The sequence below is a fragment of the Anomaloglossus baeobatrachus genome, unplaced genomic scaffold (assembly GCF_048569485.1).
Source record: "Anomaloglossus baeobatrachus isolate aAnoBae1 unplaced genomic scaffold, aAnoBae1.hap1 Scaffold_5113, whole genome shotgun sequence".
In the NCBI taxonomy this organism is placed as follows: domain Eukaryota; kingdom Metazoa; phylum Chordata; class Amphibia; order Anura; family Aromobatidae; genus Anomaloglossus; species Anomaloglossus baeobatrachus.
This window is the reverse complement of record NW_027444474.1, coordinates 2,150-22,423: the sequence shown is the minus strand read 5'-3', so window position 1 is coordinate 22,423 and position 20,274 is coordinate 2,150. Positions and strand designations below refer to the sequence as shown.

The following is a 20,274-nucleotide window of genomic DNA, read 5'->3' as shown; positions in this document are numbered from 1 at the left end:
AAAAAAATAAACAACATTTTCAAAATTGCTTTTTGGCATAATAATAATAAGTTCCTCAGTAATTTATATGAATATCTAAAACATGGTGAGAAATAAAAGTATTTCTTATATATAGAACAAAACCCCATAAATCCATGTCAGTGAAAAAAATTGAAGAGGCAAAAACTAGAAAAATTGAAGTCTTTTTAAGCCTGATCATTATATAGTTAATAAACTATAAAAAAATAGAAAAATTCTAATTTTATATTAAGACCAAGAAAATAGTACAGGAGAAAAAAACCTAGGATTAGAAGCTAATACAGAAAAAAATCTATAGTAAAATGCCAATTGCAAAGTATTCCCCCAGTCTTCCTGGCTATACGTCAGTAATATGCTTTGATTTGTTTCAATTGATGCATGTATCTTTGTATGGATTTCCCAGATGGAAAAACACTTATACTTGTATATTATGAACCTTCTTGGTCCTCACTTATATGGGACATGCCATGTTTAATCCATATTGGGCCCAATTCATCAAAGCTTTCATGCTAGAATTCTTGCTTAAAAGCTTTCAAAAGTTGCGGAATGTAGTTGCAGCTCAGAGCCGCACCTATATTTTGTCACTTTTACTCGAGTTTCTCCCAGCCCTGACAAAATGGGCGGAATTGGGGTGGGGTGTGGCGGAGAGCCACAGCTCATCTAATTTATGAGGAGCTGTGGCGTTCCTTACCCCAGAAATCTTACTCCAGTACATGACTAGAGTGAGATTTCTGGTGTAGCACACCGAGGCACATTTCACTCATCGGACGGGCACCTCCTACAGGAGTGTCTGACTTCAGCACACATCCTCATGAAGACTGGTATTAAAGACTTTTTGTTTTACTAAATGAACACATTTTTTCCTCTGTACTCATTTACTGGTATGTTTCTTTTTTTCTTCTTAACAGAATGACAATTGGATGTAATCATTTTCACTTTCTTATAGTTTTAATTGGTATTTTTAGTTTTTGGTTGTAACTTTCTAATTGTATACATCCATTTTAAAGGGAACCTTTGAATGTTGGACATCTATTTCTACATTCCCACTTATATAGGGATAGCTGTCAATCACTGATTAGAACCGCCCACTGGACCTGTGTGCACAGAAAGAGCAGGGATTTCATTACATTAATTACAAGTTATCTGAGTGTTTTCCCACACAAGTATACATCAATCTGTTCAGCTCCTCCTGCGTTATAACATGGTGCTGGCCGACTCCACTGCATTTCCAAGCTGCCATATTCCCTTTAAAGAGTTTATTCCCATCTGCGAGATCCTATCCCAATATGTAGTATGTGTAATAATAATAGTATTAGCAAATGCCTTCAATTAGAAATGTAGTATAGTTCTCCTGATTCACTGTCGCTTACTTCATATTCAGGGCATTGCAGGACCTTAGGTATCCATGGTTATGACCACTAGCAACTAACTGGCTTTGACTATATGCATGGTTGTAACTATTGATACCTAAGGTCCTGCAATGCCTTGCACATGAGGTAATGACAAAGTGAATGAGAAGAACTATACTACATTTCTAATTGGAGGTATTTGCTAATATTCTTATTATTACACCTATTACATATTAGGATAGGATCTTGGAGCTGGGAATACCCCTTTAAATACAGTTAGAATCTACAAATGATATTCTCTGCATGTCCTTGTTTTCTGTGAATTTATTATGCGGTGCAGAAGACGTTTTGGTAAATGTGCTCCAATGTGTAAAATCCGTGGTAAGTCATCCTCATTATAAGGTAATTTGAGACACTATTATCTACCCAGTCCTCCAAAGTGACTGTATAAAGAGGAAGCAGTATAGTTAATATAATGGGATGTTTTCTCAGGGCAGCGTGCAATGTGCTCTTATCAAACAGAAAGTTGCTTTAAAATAAAATTACAAAGTCTATTAGATTTCACATGCATTACGTCTGTTATTGAATTTCCCTGCAAGCTCTGGTCTCTGACTCAGACAACACGCTATTGTGTAACTGTCTGGTAAATGTTTGCTTGTTATAAAAAAAATGATGCTAAGACAGACTTGGCTTATGCGCTGATGGCAAACAGTGTGCTGTCTGAGTCATTATCCACAATGTCTAATGATGGTCACAAACCAAACAAAAGTACACTAGAAATAAATATTCACAAATAACCAGCTGTTAATGACATAAAAATTATTATCACTATTTTGACAGACATTTGTTAGTGTTAGTTATGACCTCATATAAGTCTAAGGCACCCAAACGTATGTGTTATAAAATGGTGTTAGTAAGGACTAGGGGGGCTGCAAAAGAAAAAAAATAAGGAATAAGGCAGGTTATACTTACAACCTTCCCCGCGGCTATTACACTGCTTTCGGGTCCAATCATTAGCTCTCATGCATATTCACTGCTTCACCCACCCATAGTCAGTCCCGGTGTCTGTGATTGGTTGCACTAAGACCACGCCCCTACCCTCTGTGATTCCAACCAATCACAGATGCTGTCACAAACGCTATTTGCATCGCTATAGTGGTGTAAAAATAAATAAATAAAATGACATATGGTCCCCCATATATTGATACCCAGTGTAGATAAAGCAGACAGCTACAGGCCCCAGCCATATGTGTTATCTTGGCAGTGTATTAAAATACAAGGGACCCCATGCAGCTTTTTTAATTATTTAAATAAATAATTTTAAAAAACGACATGTGGTCCCCCCCTAATTTTGATATTCAGCCAAGATAAAGCCGACAACTGGGGGCTGATATTCTCTGACTGTGGAGGCCCATGGTTATTGGGCCCACACAACCTAAAAATAGCAGCCTGGAGCCACCCAGAATTGTCACATTCATTAAATACGAAAATTCTGGTACTTTAACTGGCTCATCCTGATTGCCCTGATGAAGTGGCAATCAGGGTAATATAAGGTGTTAATGACAGCTGTGATTTGTCAAAAATCACAGCTGCTACTAAACCCTGGATTAGTAATGGGTAGAGGGTCTATGAGATCCCCCACCATTAATAATCCTGTAAGTACGAACTTTACAGTTTGGGTTTGCTCATCCCTATTCACAATGTTTTAGGCTTCAGTTACACCACGGTGTGTCGCATTAAATTCAGACTCAGTATCATAACGGATACTAAGAAATGTCTGTCAAAATAGTGTTAAACACTTTTATGTCATTAACAGATGCTCATTTGTGAATTTTATTTCCATTGTACGTTTGTTTGTTTGTTTGGGAATATTATTAGACATTGTAGATAATTACATAACCATAACAGAACTTAATGGCTGACGCTCTTGTAACTTCTTTATATGATATTTTTTCAATGATCAATCTGTCCCTTTTGTCCTAGAATGAACGAGAACAAATCATGACAACTAATGTGTGGCTCAATCAGGCAAGTTAAAATTCACATTCATTTTAAGGATCCTATAAATGTCATGATATCATAAATGTAACACTATAAAACTAACACAATCAATGTGAAGTGACCAATTTGATCAAAGCGGGGACCTATTTTCTAATAAACATCCTTTGATATCAGTTGTTTATTGAGAGTTTCTACTTTCTCAGATCATTTTGACATTATTTTTAGGAATATATTCCTTAGTCAAAGCGAAGAAGGCAGCATAAGCAACAATGGTGCCACCATTATAAGTTAGGTACCATTACTCTGCTGATGTGGTGGATGGAGTCCTGCAGGCTGTCTATATGGGCCGTTATCCAGCTGCCGGTTCTTTTTTCTGCCCAATTTTTTTTTAATGGTGCACAGATATTAATAATGCGATATACATGTTTTTGTCAAAGTTATTCCTATCTCCAAGATCCTATCCCAATATGTAGTAGGTGAATAATAATAATAATAATAATAATATTAACCTGGTGGCCTCTCCCCCTCGTGGAACCATCCAGCCTTGTACGAGGCGAACGCCCAGGCTGCCACTGAAGGAGCAGGAGAAGCTGCAAGCTCATTTAAACCATCGTACCCTGGAAGCCAACACTATTTAGTGCTCTGTCGCTATTTAGTGCTCTGTCGGCTCTGCTCCGCTTGGTCTAGGAGCGCAAGTAGGGGATTCCTGCATGAAAACGACTCCAGACCTACAGGAGGAGAAAGTATCGGGCAGTTACCCAGTCTATGGAGGTTTGATGCCTGAGATTGACCGCAGGTAAAATCTTATTGGGACACTTTGATGAGCCGGTGCCCTACCGCATTACTACTAAATTTCTGGAGTGCAGTATTTCCAAATTCATTTAAGGGCACTTGGAACGCTGAAACTGCTGCTCATAATCTAAGCCCCTATCAAAAACTTTTTTGCTTATGGACTGGCAAAAAACTCTCTAGGTTATCTGAAAAATTGTGTTGCAGCGACAGTATTAACTGGCATTGAATAATATATGTCCTGAAACATCATTTGATATACTATACTGGATTAAATAGTCGTTTCTGCCACCGGCCGGGCATTGCGACCAGACACCTGGTATTTGATTGCTGCACTATCAATTAATAATTTAATTTTATGTGGTGTAATTTTCAGTATATATTTGGTTGTATAATTGTGTGTATCGTGCTGAACAAATCTGTTGTCTAAAGGCCACGTCCCACTAAGCAACATCGCTAGCAACATCGCTGCTAAGGAACAACTTTTGTGACGTAGCAGCGATGTTGCTAGCGATGTTGCTGTGTGTGACATCCAGCAACAACCTGGCCCCTGCTGTGAGGTCGCTGGTTGTTGCTGAATGTCCTGGGCCATTTTTTAGTTGTTGCTCTCCCGCTGTGAAGCACACATTGCTGTGTGTGACAGCGACAGAGCAACAACTAAATGTGCAAGCAGCAGGAGCCGGCTTCTGCGGACGCTGGTAACCATGGTAAACATCGGGTAACCAAGAAGCACTTACCTTGGTTACCCAATATTTACCTTCGTTACCAGCGTCCGCCGCTCTCACACTGCCAGTGCCGGCTCCCTGCTCTCTGCACACGTAGCCACAGTACACATCGGGTAATTAACCCGATGTGTACTGTGGCTAGGAGTGCAGGGAACAGGGAGCCAGCACTGGCAGTGTGAGAGCGGCGGACACTGGTAACGAAGGTAAATATCGGGTAACCAAGGTGAGGGCTTCTTGGTTACCCGATGTTTACCGTGTTTACCGGCGTCCGCAGAAGCCAGCTCCTGCTGCCTGTACACGTAGCAGAGTACACATCGGGTAATTAACCCGATGTGTACTGTGGCTAGGTGTGCAGGGAGCCAGCGCTAAGCGGTGTGCGCTGGTAACCAAGGTAAATATCGGGTTGGTTACCCGATATTTACCTTAGTTACCAAGCGCAGCAACGCTTCCACGCGTCGCTGCTGGCTGAGGGCTGGTCACTGGTTGCTGGTGAGATCTGCCTCTGTGACAGCTCACCAGCAACCCGTGTAGCGACGCTCCAGCGATCCCTGCCAGGTCAGGTTGCTGGAGGGATCGCTGGAGCGTCGCTTAGTGTGACATCTCACCAGCGACCTCCTAGCAACTTACCAGTGATCCCTGTCAGGTTGTATCGTTGTTGGGGTCGCTGGTAAGTTGTTTAGTGTGACTGGGCCTTAAGACAAGGATAGTAATAAAATAAAAGTTAAATATAAATAAAAAACCTCTTATCAGCGCTGGTTTGTTGGAGATTTTTTATGTTAAAAAAATCTCATCTAAATTTATATTTATATTGAATAATAATAATATTAGCATATACCTCCAATTAGAAATGTTATATCGTTTTCCTGATTCACTATGTCACTTACCTCATGTGTAGGGCATTGCACCTTATGTATCCTTGGTTACGACTACGAGCAACTAACTATCACTATATGAGTGGACGTAACCATGATTTATTGAGGGTATATGGTCATCACTGTGGCAAGTATACCTAATTTGGTTTGATGTTTACTCATTTTATGTTCCAAGATTTTACAAATTTGGCTTTAGGTTTCTATACATAGAACTTTTTTAATTACATATTCAATAAAATTAATGCTTTTATGAGTAGAATTATTTTTGTGAGCTATTTTTCCTCTGTAGTACATCATCTATTTCACTTGGTGATTTGTGTTTTTATACATTTTGTAAGTTCATATCAAATACAAATATGTAAGTTTATTCATCTAAGAGTCTTTGTGGCATTATTATATAGATTGTGCAATGAGATTTTTATGTTGTTTTTAAAAACAATGCTTTATCTGACTGAATATGCTAGATTTACATACAAGCTAACGTAGAGCGTAAGGATTTCTGAATTTCTCATTTCTAGGAGTGGGTAGATTATCGCTTGACCTGGAATCCAGCTGAATATGATGGCATAAGAAAACTCCGCATTCCATCAAAACAGATCTGGCTGCCAGACATTGTGCTTTACAATAAGTAATCATTTTATATATTTCCTACCATTTAAAGGGGTTTTCCCATCGACTTAAGTTCATTTTAATCAATAGATCTTGGAATAATAATAAGGGATCATATAGAAAAATTGCGCAAACCAACATTGAAGCAAATATATACATTTTATTGACAAAAATCATTAGTACAAATATGGTTGCAAGACAACAGCTAGAGAGTGGGAACAGAGGGTGACTGCTGCACAAGGAATAGAAAGTTTTTTTCCACCAAAATCAATGGAGTGGAGCAAAGGGACCATATAATAATTAGAATCACGCAACATACAAAGTGGATATAAAGAGTAAAGGCCGGGGCTCCTCCTAAGCAGAGTCAACAACCATGGAGGATATAAACATTAACCCCATCATGGCAGAAATAAAGCACAATTGACCACTTAAGGTTGCAAAAACGGACCCATACAATAAAGTTGTTATACACACATGATATAGATTGTGGAAATAGTATTACCTAGGCAGAAAGACACCCCAACTGGAAACCTCCTACGCACGTTTCAACCGATAGTCTTTTTCCAGGGAGATAAGTAAAAGTTCCACAATTGGATGTGTTTAAAAAAAATGTTCCTGTGCTGAGATAAGTTTATATATGTGTCTCTGCTGTGTGCTGTGTAATGGCCGTGTCTGACCATACAGGAACTTGGTTTGCAGAGAGGACAAGTCTTAAATTCTTTTGTTTACTGGGAGTGATGCAAACACATAGCAAAAGTCCAAAACTCAGATCAGATCAGATTTCAAGCTGCATAAAATAGAGTCTGAAAATGAAAATAATAGCAAAACAAAATATAGTTCAATTTTTGTTTAACTTAAGGTAACCAGTAACATAAATACATACAGTATATTTTGTTTTTTTTCCCCCAAAGTCAAAGGTTTTCATTGCCTTTAATAATGATCTATGTAAAAGTCCCACTCAAAGAAGGAAGTGTCCGAATACACTGCGTGACAGCTGCACTCAGACCCACGAACGTCTGGCGCACTACACAACACACAACGAAAAAGGGGGACAACCGGGGCACTTTTACAACGGTGGGCCTTGAAGCTAGGGACAGCGGTGAGCAGACACCTCTTGAACTCAATTCAAGCTGTTTCCTGAGCTATCTAGCGTCCCTATACAGGGTGTTTCAACCCGTCGCTGAGCCAGATACCTAACCCCTCACTAGCCCTGTAAACACCCTGGCTAGTGAGATGGCCGGCGAGAGACACTAGCCCCACAGCTGTACTAATCAACAGGCAGGGAAATGTAGACAGACAGGGGAATATGACACAACACAAACTTGATAGCTGCTGCAACACCGCTCCAAAAACTAGTTAAGCAGGAGAAATCCAGCAGCTCCTTGAGACGTGCAGTCACCTAGGTGGTCAGGAATAGAACATTCCATTTCTGGTGGAAGTTGAAAGATGGGGAGACTACTTAAAGGAGATGGAGGGGGTCACACATCGGCTATACATAAGGTGATTATCTAGGAGCTGCTAGCAGGAAAAACTGACATTAACTCCTGAAGCGCCAACAGAAAGCTAATACTGCTCGTTTAATATGCTGAGCCACCCAATAATGAGTGGAGCTCAGATCACAAGACTGTCACACATCAGAGAGAGACACTCATGACAATAAAAACACCGAAAAACTGCAGCACCTAAAGTCACTGACCGCCTTTGTGAACACACAAACTGGCGGTATTGGGACGCCCGTCCAGTACCAAGGGATCACTTGGTTTCACATACCATGCAGAAAACAGGAATGACAGCGTCCACTTGAGTGAAAAATCTTCCTTCTTTTTATCCCAAACTGTGCAACGTTTCGACATAGAATGTCTTTGTCAAGGCATGACAAAGAAATTCTATGTCGAAACGCTGCACTGTTTTTTGCACTTTGATGGAATAAAAAGAAGGAACACATTTTTCACTCAAGTGGACACTGTCATTCCTGTTTTCTGCACTCGTGACAATAAACTCTGGAAGTGACATCAGCCTAATAACATAGAATGTGACTTTTAATGTGCCTGTGAATCATTTTTATACACTATTTGTGCACACTTTAGTTGTGTAATCTTGTGTGATTGCAGTTCTTTGCATATTTCCAGAAACACAAGTGGACTATCTTGATGTAGTCTGTTCTTTAGGCTATGTGGTTGAATACTGGCTTGCGTGATACACAGCTGGCAGTCTGTAGTTGGGACAGGATGGGTAGCCAAGGGACTTTTGTTTCCAAAATGAATATTCATATTTTGAAATTGCTCCAAAAACTTGATTTAAATTTTGAGGCTAAATGTTTTACCTTTACTTAGAGCATGAAAAGAGAACTAGTAATAGAATGACTGTAGATTACATGATTGGTTCCCCCAGGATGTTCACAGTCAATATACCGTGTATTGCTCAGAGGGATTTGTACATAGGCATACCTCATGTTATTCACTATTCCGTTTTACATAATAAGCAGTGTATTCTATGGCCAAAAATATTCAAAAAGCCACCTAACAGTACAAGATTTAATACAGGGCTTTGAATAGGGCTTTAGGTCAATGGTCAATATACTAGGTATAGGTAAAAGAGTCCAATGGACCCTACAAGTCCTCTACTAGTTCTAACCCCCAAGAATTTCCATAAATTGCATCCATCATCAATTTATGCCCTACATATCTACTCCTCTTCCTAGGAAGGGAGACAGTTATTTATATATCCATGACATGCATTAATTCTCTTGACTTTCCAAACTACTTTATTAACTACTTTGAGAGCTAAAATCAATCTAGGTCAAGTAACAAATGTGTGGGAATTAACTTTATGCTAATGAAGTGTACCTTTTATTTAAATTATTCTAGATTTTAATACTTTGATCTGCCATAATTTACAACATGTGTTATTTATATTTCCAGTGCCGACGGGACATATGAAGTCTCATTGTTCACCAATGCAATTGTGCAGAATAATGGCAGCATTGCTTGGCTACCTCCAGCCATTTACAAGAGTGCATGCAAAATTGAAGTCAAACATTTCCCCTTTGATCAACAAAACTGCACTTTAAAATTCCGTTCTTGGACATACGATTATACAGAAATTGATCTTGTTCTTAGCTCAGCCTTTGCCAGTATGGATGATTTCACACCAAGTGGAGAATGGGATATCATTAAACTTCCTGGGAGGAGAACTGTCAACTCTCTCGATCCAACCTACGTTGATGTTACTTATGATTTTATCATCAAAAGAAAGCCTCTTTTTTATACCATTAACTTGATTATACCCTGCATCCTTATAACTTCTTTAGCCATATTGGTGTTTTACCTGCCATCTGACTGTGGACAGAAGATGACACTGTGTATATCAGTTCTCTTAGCACTGACTGTATTTCTGCTTTTAATTTCTAAAATTGTCCCTCCAACTTCTCTTGATGTTCCTCTTATTGGAAAATACTTGATGTTTACAATGGTACTGGTGACATTTTCCATAGTCACTAGTGTCTGTGTCCTCAATGTCCACCACAGATCTCCTAGCACACACACCATGCCACTATGGGTCAAAAACTGTTTTTTGGAAAAACTTCCAATCTTCCTGTTTATGAAACGCCCAGAACAAAGCTCATCTGGACAAAAACCACGGGGCCAACTTTGGACAAAACAGATGGACTCATGTAAAAACTCTGCTTATCTTGTTAATGCTCCAACATCAAGACCACATGGACAGAGGATTAATGAACAGTTGGAACATCATAGAAACCAGGATTTTCGATACAGACATGTTAGAAAGTTCTCTCCACAGGTTCAAGAAGCAATGGAGGGCGTGAGCTTCATAGCAGATCACATGAAAAGTGACGATGAAGACCAAAGTGTAAGAACCATCCTACTATATGTGAAATGCATTGTCACACTTGGAGCTAAGTCATGTCAGCAAAAAGAAATATATTAAAGGGATAGTCCACACTAGTACTAAGACAACCCCTTCCCATTCCACAAGTTTCTCCTCGGTAAAATAAAAAGGCCTGTACTCACCTCCCGTATCGGTGCCTTTATGCAGTAGTGGAATAGCGTTTTTTTTCTTTTTCACCAACTAACCCTACTTGAAATTGCTTTTCAATACATTTTATAGTAAATAAAAAAAAGGTTCCTTAAAACATCTAATTGTCTTAAAGAAAAACAAGCTGTTATACAGCTATGTTGGTGGAAAAATGAAAAAACGAACAGTTGGCAGGTCTTAAAAGGGTAAATGTAATTTTTAGTAAAGAAGCTTTGAATATACTTCTTATGCAGAAATTTAATTATGTTTCAGAAATGTATTTACCTTACCATATTGAATTTTTTGAGTGATAAAGCAGAAAAAAAAGCTTTCTTTTTCTTCAGTGGGAGTATAGCAGCCACGGGGCAAGAGCTTGAATATTCGCCACCTGCAGATTTTGGTGGCGCAAGAAATATACACCACCTTGGGGCTCCGCACCCTGAACTGCGCGGGTACCAAGTGAGCAATCAAGCTCTCCCCTCAGAAACAGTATTTACTCCTGTGTCCTACAGCTCCACCGGTCGTCTCCTGCTCCTTCCAGTCTGCCTGGTCCTAACTGTGGAAGCTCTGAAGCACTCTCCACAGCGAACATGTTGTTCTTAGTCTCAGACTTTTCTGAAGTAAAAACTGTGTTCTCTCACTTCCCCTGTGCTGCCCCCACCTTCCTGATGACTTACTGGTGGCTGGTAAAAACCCGTTGTTATGGTGACCACCTTTAGCCCAGTTCCAGCGGGAGAGCACCTGAGCTGTGTGTGTGTTGTGTACACTAGCAGTTAACCTCTTCCTTACCCGGAATGAATACTGTACCTTAAGTGAGATGCAATACCCTATGGCAACTGAGCCTAAGGTGTGCCACAGGAGCATAAAAATTGATCATTGTGAGAGAAACTTACTTTATTGCCTATGTAACCGACGCATAGTTCTCTTCATGGCTATATTCTGTATTTGTACAAGCTAATGGCCAAGTTGTACAGCACAGCATTAATGCTTTGCAGAGATGTTAGTAGATGATTGCTGGCCAATGCCCCCTATAATTACATTTACTAAAATAATTGCAATCAAAAACATTTTTACATTTGTTTACCTTATGATTTTATGTATTCAGATACTGTGGCACTGTGGCTCAGTGTTTAGCACTGCAGTCTTGCAGCACTGGGGTCCGGGGTTCAAATCCCACCAAGGGCACCATCTGCAAAAAGTTTGTATGTTCTCCCGGGTTTTTCTGTGGGGTCTCCGGTTATTTCCCCCATCACAAAAACATACATATAGGGACCTTAGGTTGTGAGCCCCAATGGGGACATTGTTGCCAATGAATGTAAAGTGCTATGGAATTAATAGCGCTATATAAATGAATAAATATTATTATTTCTCATTATAGGGATTTTCTAAATTTAAAAAAACCCTCATTCCTCAGCTGCAGTTTATTTTTAGAAAGAGCCAACTGCGCTTTCCTCATCCTCCTCACGTCCAACGCTGAGTCTCCACTGCTGCCACTAGTGACTCTTATTATCTGTAATGCTGAGTCTCCACTGCTGCTCCCAGTGTCTCTTATTATCTGTAGCGCTGAGTCTCCACTGCTGCCACCAGTGTCTCTTATTATCTGTAATGCTGAGTCTCCACTGCTGCTCCCAGTGTCTCTTATTATCTGTAGTGCTGAGTCTCCACTGCTGCCACTAGTGACTCTTATTATCTGTAATGCTGAGTCTCCACTGCTGCTCCCAGTGTCTCTTATTATCTGTAATGCTGAGTCTCCACTGCTGCTCCCAGAGTCTCTTATTATCTGTAGTGCTGAGTCTCCACTGCTGCCACCAGTGACTCTTATTATCTGTAATGCTGAGTCTCCACTGCTGCTCCCAGTGTCTCTTATTATCTGTAGTGCTGAGTCTCCACTGCTGCTCCCAGTGTCTCTTATTATCTGTAGTGCTGAGTCTCCACTGCTGCTCCCAGTGTCTCTTATTATCTGTAATGCTGAGTCTCCACTGCTGCTCCCAGAGTCTCTTATTATCTGTAGTGCTGAGTCTCCACTGCTGCCACCAGTGACTCTTATTATCTGTAATGCTGAGTCTCCACTGCTGCTCCCAGTGTCTCTTATTATCTGTAGTGCTGAGTCTCCACTGCTGCTCCCAGTGTCTCTTATTATCTGTAGTGCTGAGTCTCCACTGCTGCTCCCAGTGTCTCTTATTATCTGTAGTGCTGAGTCTCCACTGCTGCTCCCAGTGTCTCTTATTATCTGTAATGCTGAGTCTCCACTGCTGCTCCCAGTGTCTCTTATTATCTGTAATGCTGAGTCTCCACTGCTGCTCCCAGTGTCTCTTATTATCTGTAGTGCTGAGTCTCCACTGCTGCTCCCAGTGTCTCTTATTATCTGTAATGCTGAGTCTCCACTGCTGCTCCCAGTGTCTCTTATTATCTGTAATGCTGAGTCTCCACTGCTGCTCCCAGTGTCTCTTATTATCTGTAGTGCTGAGTCTCCACTGCTGCTCCCAGTGTCTCTTATTATCTGTAATGCTGAGTCTCCACTGCTGCTCCCAGTGTCTCTTATTATCTGTAATGCTGAGTCTCCACTGCTGCTCCCAGTGTCTCTTATTATCTGTAGTGCTGAGTCTCCACTGCTGCTCCCAGTGTCTCTTATTATCTGTAGTGCTGAGTCTCCACTGCTGCTCCCAGTGTCTCTTATTATCTGTAGTGCTGAGTCTCCACTGCTGCTCCCAGTGTCTCTTATTATCTGTAGTGCTGAGTCTCCACTGCTGCTCCCAGTGTCTCTTATTATCTGTAGCGCTGAGTCTCCACTGCTGCTCCCAGTGTCTCTTATTATCTGTAATGCTGAGTCTCCACTGCTGCTCCCAGTGTCTCTTATTATCTGTAGCGCTGAGTCTCCACTGCTGCTCCCAGTGTCTCTTATTATCTGTAGTGCTGAGTCTCCACTGCTGCTCCCAGTGTCTCTTATTATCTGTAGTGCTGAGTCTCCACTGCTGCCACCAGTGACTCTTATTATCTGTAGTGCTGAGTCTCCACTGCTGCTCCCAGTGTCTCTTATTCTCTGTAGTGCTGAGTCTCCACTGCTGCTCCCAGTGTCTCTTATTATCTGTAGTGCTGAGTCTCCACTGCTGCCACCAGTGACTCTTATTATCTGTAATGCTGAGTCTCCACTGCTGCTCCCAGTGTCTCTTATTATCTGTAATGCTGAGTCTCCACTGCTGCTCCCAGTGTCTCTTATTATCTGTAGCGCTGAGTCTCCACTGCTGCCACCAGTGACTCTTATTATCTGTAATGCTGAGTCTCCACTGCTGCTCCCAGTGTCTCTTATTATCTGTAGTGCTGAGTCTCCACTGCTGCTCCCAGTGTCTCTTATTATCTGTAGTGCTGAGTCTCCACTGCTGCTCCCAGTGTCTCTTATTATCTGTAGTGCTGAGTCTCCACTGCTGCTCCCAGTGTCTTATTATCTGTAATGCTGAGTCTCCACTGCTGCTCCCAGTGTCTCTTATTATCTGTAATGCTGAGTCTCCACTGCTGCTCCCAGTGTCTCTTATTATCTGTAATGCTGAGTCTCCACTGCTGCTCCCAGTGTCTCTTATTATCTGTAGCGCTGAGTCTCCACTGCTGCTCCCAGTGTCTCTTATTATCTGTAATGCTGAGTCTCCACTGCTGCTCCCAGTGTCTCTTATTATCTGTAGCGCTGAGTCTCCACTGCTGCTCCCAGTGTCTCTTATTATCTGTAGTGCTGAGTCTCCACTGCTGCTCCCAGTGTCTCTTATTATCTGTAGCGCTGAGTCTCCACTGCTGCCACCAGTGACTCTTATTATCTGTAATGCTGAGTCTCCACTGCTGCTCCCAGTGTCTCTCATTATCTGTAATGCTGAGTCTCCACTGCTGCCACCAGTGACTCTTATTATCTGTAGTGCTGAGTCTCCACTGCTGCTCCCAGTGTCTCTTATTATCTGTAGCGCTGAGTCTCCACTGCTGCCACCAGTGACTCTTATTATCTGTAATGCTGAGTCTCCACTGCTGCTCCCAGTGTCTCTTATTATCTGTAGTGCTGAGTCTCCACTGCTGCTCCCAGTGTCTCTTATTATCTGTAGTGCTGAGTCTCCACTGCTGCTCCCAGTGTCTCTTATTATCTGTAGTGCTGAGTCTCCACTGCTGCTCCCAGTGTCTTATTATCTGTAATGCTGAGTCTCCACTGCTGCTCCCAGTGTCTCTTATTATCTGTAATGCTGAGTCTCCACTGCTGCTCCCAGTGTCTCTTATTATCTGTAATGCTGAGTCTCCACTGCTGCTCCCAGTGTCTCTTATTATCTGTAGTGCTGAGGCTCCACTGCTGCTCCCAGTGTCTCTTATTATCTGTAATGCTGAGTCTCCACTGCTGCTCCCAGTGTCTCTTATTATCTGTAATGCTGAGTCTCCACTGCTGCTCCCAGTGTCTCTTATTATCTGTAATGCTGAGTCTCCACTGCTGCTCCCAGTGTCTCTTATTATCTGTAGTGCTGAGGCTCCACTGCTGCTCCCAGTGTCTCTTATTATCTGTAGCGCTGAGTCTCCACTGCTGCTCCCAGTGTCTCTTATCATCTGTAGTGCTGAGTCTCCACTGCTGCTCCCAGTGTCTCTTATCATCTGTAATGCTGAGTCTCCACTGCTGCTCCCAGTGTCTCTTAGGCTAAGTTCACATTTCCGTTGATTTGTATCAGTCACATGCGTCGCTTGACGCATGTGACTGATGCGCTGTTCAACGCTGTACAACGGATGACAAAGAACAGAATTCTTTGTCGGATTCCGATGTGTGCAGGGGGCGGAGTTCGGGGGCAGAGCCGAGCGGGGGGCGGGGCCAGGCGCTGAGGATGTCAGTGGAAGTGCTGCAGTCTGCATGGCTGGGGACAGGTGAGTGTATCTGTGAGTGAGTGAGTGTGTGTATGTGCATGTATGTATGTATGTATGTATGTGTGTGCACATGCAAAGTGCGGGAGGGGGCGGAGCCGAGCGGGGGGCGGGGCCAGGCGCTGAGGATGTCAGTAGAAGTGCTGCAGTCTGCATGGCTGGGGACAGGTGAGTGTATGTGTGAGTGAGTGTGTGTATGTGCATGTATGTATGTATGTATGTGTGTGTGTGCACATGCAAAGTGCGGGAGGGGGCGGAGCCGAGCAGGGGGCGGGGCCAGACGAGGGTGTCAGTGCTTGTCTGCATGGCTGGGGACAGGTGTGTGTGTGTGTGTACATACATGTGCGGAGTGCGGGAGGGGGCGGGGCCGAGCGGGGAAGTGTCGGCCTCCCTGCACACGTAACCAGCCTAAATATCGGGTAACAGCAAAGCACCCGATGTTTACCTTGGTTACCCGATATTTACCTTGGTTACGGGCCTACACCGCTTAGCGCTGGCTCCTTGCACCGTAACCAGGGTAAATATCGGGTAACCAACCAAAGCTGGTGACATGTGCAGGGAGCCAGAGAGCATGCGCAGCGAAATCCGACGGATCTCGCTGCTCAAAAAACGTTACATGCTGCGTTCCCCCCGCCCGGCGGTCAGTCGTTCCACGACTGATCAGTCGGGCGGAGGGTGCAACGCAGCATCATCAGTCACAATCCGCTGCTCATACAAGTCTATGGGAGCAGCGGAATCCGCTAAACGGATTCCGCTGTTTACAAGAGCAGCGGATTGTGACTGATAGATTTTAGCGGAAATGTGAACTTAGCCTTATTATCTGTAATGCTGAGTCTCCACTGCTGCTCCCAGTGTCTCTTATTATCTGTAGTGCTGAGTCTCCACTGCTGCTCCCAGTCTCTTATTATCTGTAGTGCTGAGTCTCCACTGCTGCTCCCAGTGTCTCTTATTATCTGTAACGCTGAGTCACCACTGCTGCTCCCAGTGTCTCTTATTCTCTGTAGTGCTGAGTCTCCACTGCTGCTCCCAGTGTCTCTTATTATCTGTAATGCTGAGTCTCCACTGCTGCTCCCAGCGTCTCTTATTATCTGTAGTGCTGAGTCTCCACTGCTGCTCCCAGTGTCTTATTATCTGTAGTGCTGAGTCTCCACTGCTGCTCCCAGTGTCTCTTATTATCTGTAGTGCTGAGTCTCCACTGCTGCTCCCAGTGTCTCTTATTATCTGTAGTGCTGAGTCTCCACTGCTGCTCCCAGTGTCTCTTATTATCTGTATAGTGCTGAGTCTCCACTGCTGCTCCCAGTGTCTCTTATTCTCTGTAATGCTGAGTCTCCACTGCTGCTCCCAGTGTCTCTTATTATCTGTAGTGCTGAGTCTCCACTGCTGCTCCCAGTGTCTCTTATTATCTGTAGTGCTGAGTCTCCACTGCTGCTCCCAGTGTCTCTTATTATCTGTAGTGCTGAGTCTCCACTGCTGCTCCCAGTGTCTCTTATTATCTGTAGTGCTGAGTCTCCACTGCTGCTCCCAGTGTCTCTTATTATCTGTAGTGCTGAGTCTCCACTGCTGCTCCCAGTGTCTCTTATTATCTGTAGTGCTGAGTCTCCACTGCTGCCCCCAGTGTCTCTTATTATCTGTAATGCTGAGTCTCCACTGCTGCTCCCAGTCTCTTATTATCTGTAGTGCTGAGTCTCCACTGCTGCCCCCAGTGTCTCTTATTATCTGTAGTGCTGAGACTCCACTGCTGCTCCCAGTGTCTCTCATTATCTGTAATGCTGAGTCTCCACTGCTGCTCCCAGTGTCTCTTATTATCTGTAATGCTGAGTCTCCACTGCTGCTCCCAGTGTCTCTTATTATCTGTAATGCTGAGTCTCCACTGCTGCTCCCAGTGTCTCTTATTATCTGTAATGCTGAGTCTCCACTGCTGCCCCAGTGTCTCTTATTATCTGTAGTGCTGAGTCTCCACTGCTGCCCCCAGTGTCTCTTATTATCTGTAGTGCTGAGTCTCCACTGCTGCTCCCCCCCCCCCCCCCCACCCCCCCCCCCCCCCCCCCCCCCCCCCCCCCTACCCTCCCCCCCCCCCCTCCCCCCCCCCCCCCCCCCCCCCCCCCCACCCCCCCCCCCCCCCCCCCCCCCCCCCCCCAGCGTCTCTTATTATCTGTAATGCTGAGTCTCCACTGCTGCTCCCAGTGTCTCTTATTATCTGTAGTGCTGAGTTTCCACTGCTGCTCCAGTTTCTTATTATCTGTAGTGCTGAGTCTCCACTGCTGCTCACAGTGTCTCTTATCTGTAGTGCTGAGTCTCCACTGCTGCTCCCAGTGTCTCTTATTATCTGTATAGTGCTGAGTCTCCACTGCTGCTCCCAGTGTCTCTTATTATCTGTAGTGCTCAGTCTCCACTGCTGCTCCCAGTGTCTCTTATTATCTGTAGTGCTGAGTCTCCACTGCTGCTCCCAGTGTCTCTTATTATCTGTAATGCTGAGTCTCCACTGCTGCTCCCAGTGTCTCTTATTATCTGTAATGCTGAGTCTCCACTGCTGCTCCCAGTGTCTCTTATTATCTGTAGTGCTGAGTCTCCACTGCTGCTCCCAGTGTCTCTTATTTTCTGTATAGTGCTGAGTCTCCACTGCTGCCACCAGTGACTCTTATTATCTGTAATGCTGAGTCTCCACTGCTGCTCCCAGTGTCTCTTATTATCTGTAATGCTGAGTCTCCACTGCTGCTCCCAGTGTCTCTTATTATCTGTAATGCTGAGTCTCCACTGCTGCTCCCAGCGTCTCTTATTATCTGTAGTGCTGAGTCTCCACTGCTGCCCCCAGTGTCTCTTATTATCTGTAGTGCTGAGTCTCCACTGCTGCTCCCAGTCTCTTATTATCTGTAATGCTGAGTCTCCACTGCTGCTCCCAGTCTCTTATTATCTGTAGTGCTGAGTCTCCACTGCTGCTCCCAGTCTCTTATTATCTGTAATGCTGAGTCTCCACTGCTGCTCCCAGTCTCTTATTATCTGTAGTGCTGAGTCTCCACTGCTGCTCCCAGTGTCTCTTATTATCTGTAGTGCTGAGTCTCCATTGCTGCTCCCAGTCTCTTATTATCTGTAGTGCTGAGTCTCCACTGCTGCTCCCAGTGTCTCTTATTATCTGTAATGCTGAGTCTCCACTGCTGCTCCCAGTGTCTCTTATTATCTGTAGCGCTGAGTCTCCACTGCTGCCCCCAGTGTCTCTTATTATCTGTAGTGCTGAGTCTCCACTGCTGCTCCCAGTCTCTTATTATCTGTAATGCTGAGTCTCCACTGCTGCTCCCAGTCTCTTATTATCTGTAGTGCTGAGTCTCCACTGCTGCTCCCAGTCTCTTATTATCTGTAATGCTGAGTCTCCACTGCTGCTCCCAGTCTCTTATTATCTGTAGTGCTGAGTCTCCACTGCTGCTCCCAGTGTCTCTTATTATCTGTAGTGCTGAGTCTCCACTGCTGCTCCCAGTGTCTCTTATTATCTGTAGTGCTGAGTCTCCACTGCTGCTCCCAGTGTCTCTTATTATCTGTAGTGCTGAGTCTCCACTGCTGCCCCCAGTGTCTCTTATTATCTGTAATGCTGAGTCTCCACTGCTGCTCCCAGTCTCTTATTATCTGTAGTGCTGAGTCTCCACTGCTGCTCCCAGTGTCTCTTATCTGTAGTGCTGAGTCTCCACTGCTGCTCCCAGTGTCTCTTATTATCTGTAGTGCTGAGTCTCCACTGCTGCTCCCAGTGTCTCTTATTATCTGTATAGTGCTGAGTCTCCACTGCTGCTCCCAGTGTCTCTTATTATCTGTAGTGCTGAGTCTCCACTGCTGCTCCCAGTGTCTCTCATTATCTGTAATGCTGAGTCTCCACTGCTGCTCCCAGTGTCTCTTATTATCTGTATAGTGCTGAGTCTCCACTGCTGCTCCCAGTGTCTCTTATTATCTGTAGTGCTGAGTCTCCACTGCTGCTCCCAGTGTCTCTTATTATCTGTAGTGCTGAGTCTCCACTGCTGCTCCCAGTGTCTCTTATTATCTGTAGTGCTGAGTCTCCACTGCTGCTCCCAGTGTCTCTTATTCTCTGTAGTGCTGAGTCTCCACTGCTGCTCCCAGTGTCTCTTATTATCTGTAATGCTGAGTCTCCACTGCTGCTCCCAGTGTCTCTTATTATCTGTAATGCTGAGTCTCCACTGCTGCTCCCAGTGTCTCTTATTATCTGTAATGCTGAGTCTCCACTGCTGCTCCCAGTGTCTCTTATTATCTGTAGTGCTGAGTGTCCACTGCTGCTCCCAGTGTCTCTTATTATCTGTAGTGCTGAGTGTCCACTGCTGCTCCCAGTGTCTCTTATTATCTGTAATGCTGAGTCTCCACTGCTGCCCCCAGTGTCTCTTATTATCTGTAGTGCTGAGTCTCCACTGCTGCTCCCTGTGTCTCTTATTATCTGTAATGCTGAGTCTCCACTGCTGCTCCCAGTGTCTCTTATTATCTGTAATGCTGAGTCTCCACTGCTCCTCCCAGTGTCTCTTATTATCTGTAGTGCTGAGTGTCCACTGCTGCTCCCAGTGTCTCTTATTATCTGTAATGCTGAGTCTCCACTGCTGCCCCCAGTGTCTCTTATTATCTGTAGTGCTGAGTCTCCACTGCTGCTCCCTGTGTCTCTTATTATCTGTAATGCTGAGTCTCCACTGCTCCTCCCAGTGTCTCTTATTATCTGTAGTGCTGAGTGTCCACTGCTGCTCCCAGTGTCTCTTATTATCTGTAATGCTGAGTCTCCACTGCTGCCCCCAGTGTCTCTTATTATCTGTAGTGCTGAGTCTCCACTGCTGCTCCCTGTGTCTCTTATTATCTGTAATGCTGAGTCTCCACTGCTGCTCCCAGTGTCTCTTATTATCTGTAGTGCTGAGTTTCCACTGCTGCTCCCAGTTTCTTATTATCTGTAGTGCTGAGTCTCCACTGCTGCTCACAGTGTCTCTTATCTGTAGTGCTGAGTCTCCACTGCTGCTCCCAGTGTCTCTCATT

The 20,274-nt window shown here is 43.9% G+C and overlaps 1 protein-coding gene across 1 annotated transcript; it reads left to right on the top strand.

The window, feature by feature from the left end:
* Positions 1–3,331: 3,331 nt before the first annotated feature.
* On the top strand, positions 3,332–10,311 carry LOC142282576 (neuronal acetylcholine receptor subunit beta-4-like). The gene is made up of 3 exons (XM_075332995.1): positions 3,332–3,395; positions 6,273–6,382; positions 9,285–10,311. Exons 1-3 carry the CDS (start codon positions 3,369–3,371, stop codon positions 10,309–10,311), a joined length of 1,164 nt encoding a protein of 387 aa, XP_075189110.1. The 5' UTR covers positions 3,332–3,368.
* The last annotated feature ends 9,963 nt before the right edge of the window (positions 10,312–20,274 follow it).

Coding starts and splice junctions, on each gene's coding strand:
- LOC142282576 (XM_075332995.1), top strand. CDS start 3,369: ATGACAACTAATGTGTGGCTCAATCAG. Junction 3,396..6,272: donor CTAATGTGTGGCTCAATCAG/GCAAGTTAAAAT, acceptor TCTCATTTCTAG/GAGTGGGTAGATTATCGCTT. Junction 6,383..9,284: donor GACATTGTGCTTTACAATAA/GTAATCATTTTA, acceptor TTATATTTCCAG/TGCCGACGGGACATATGAAG.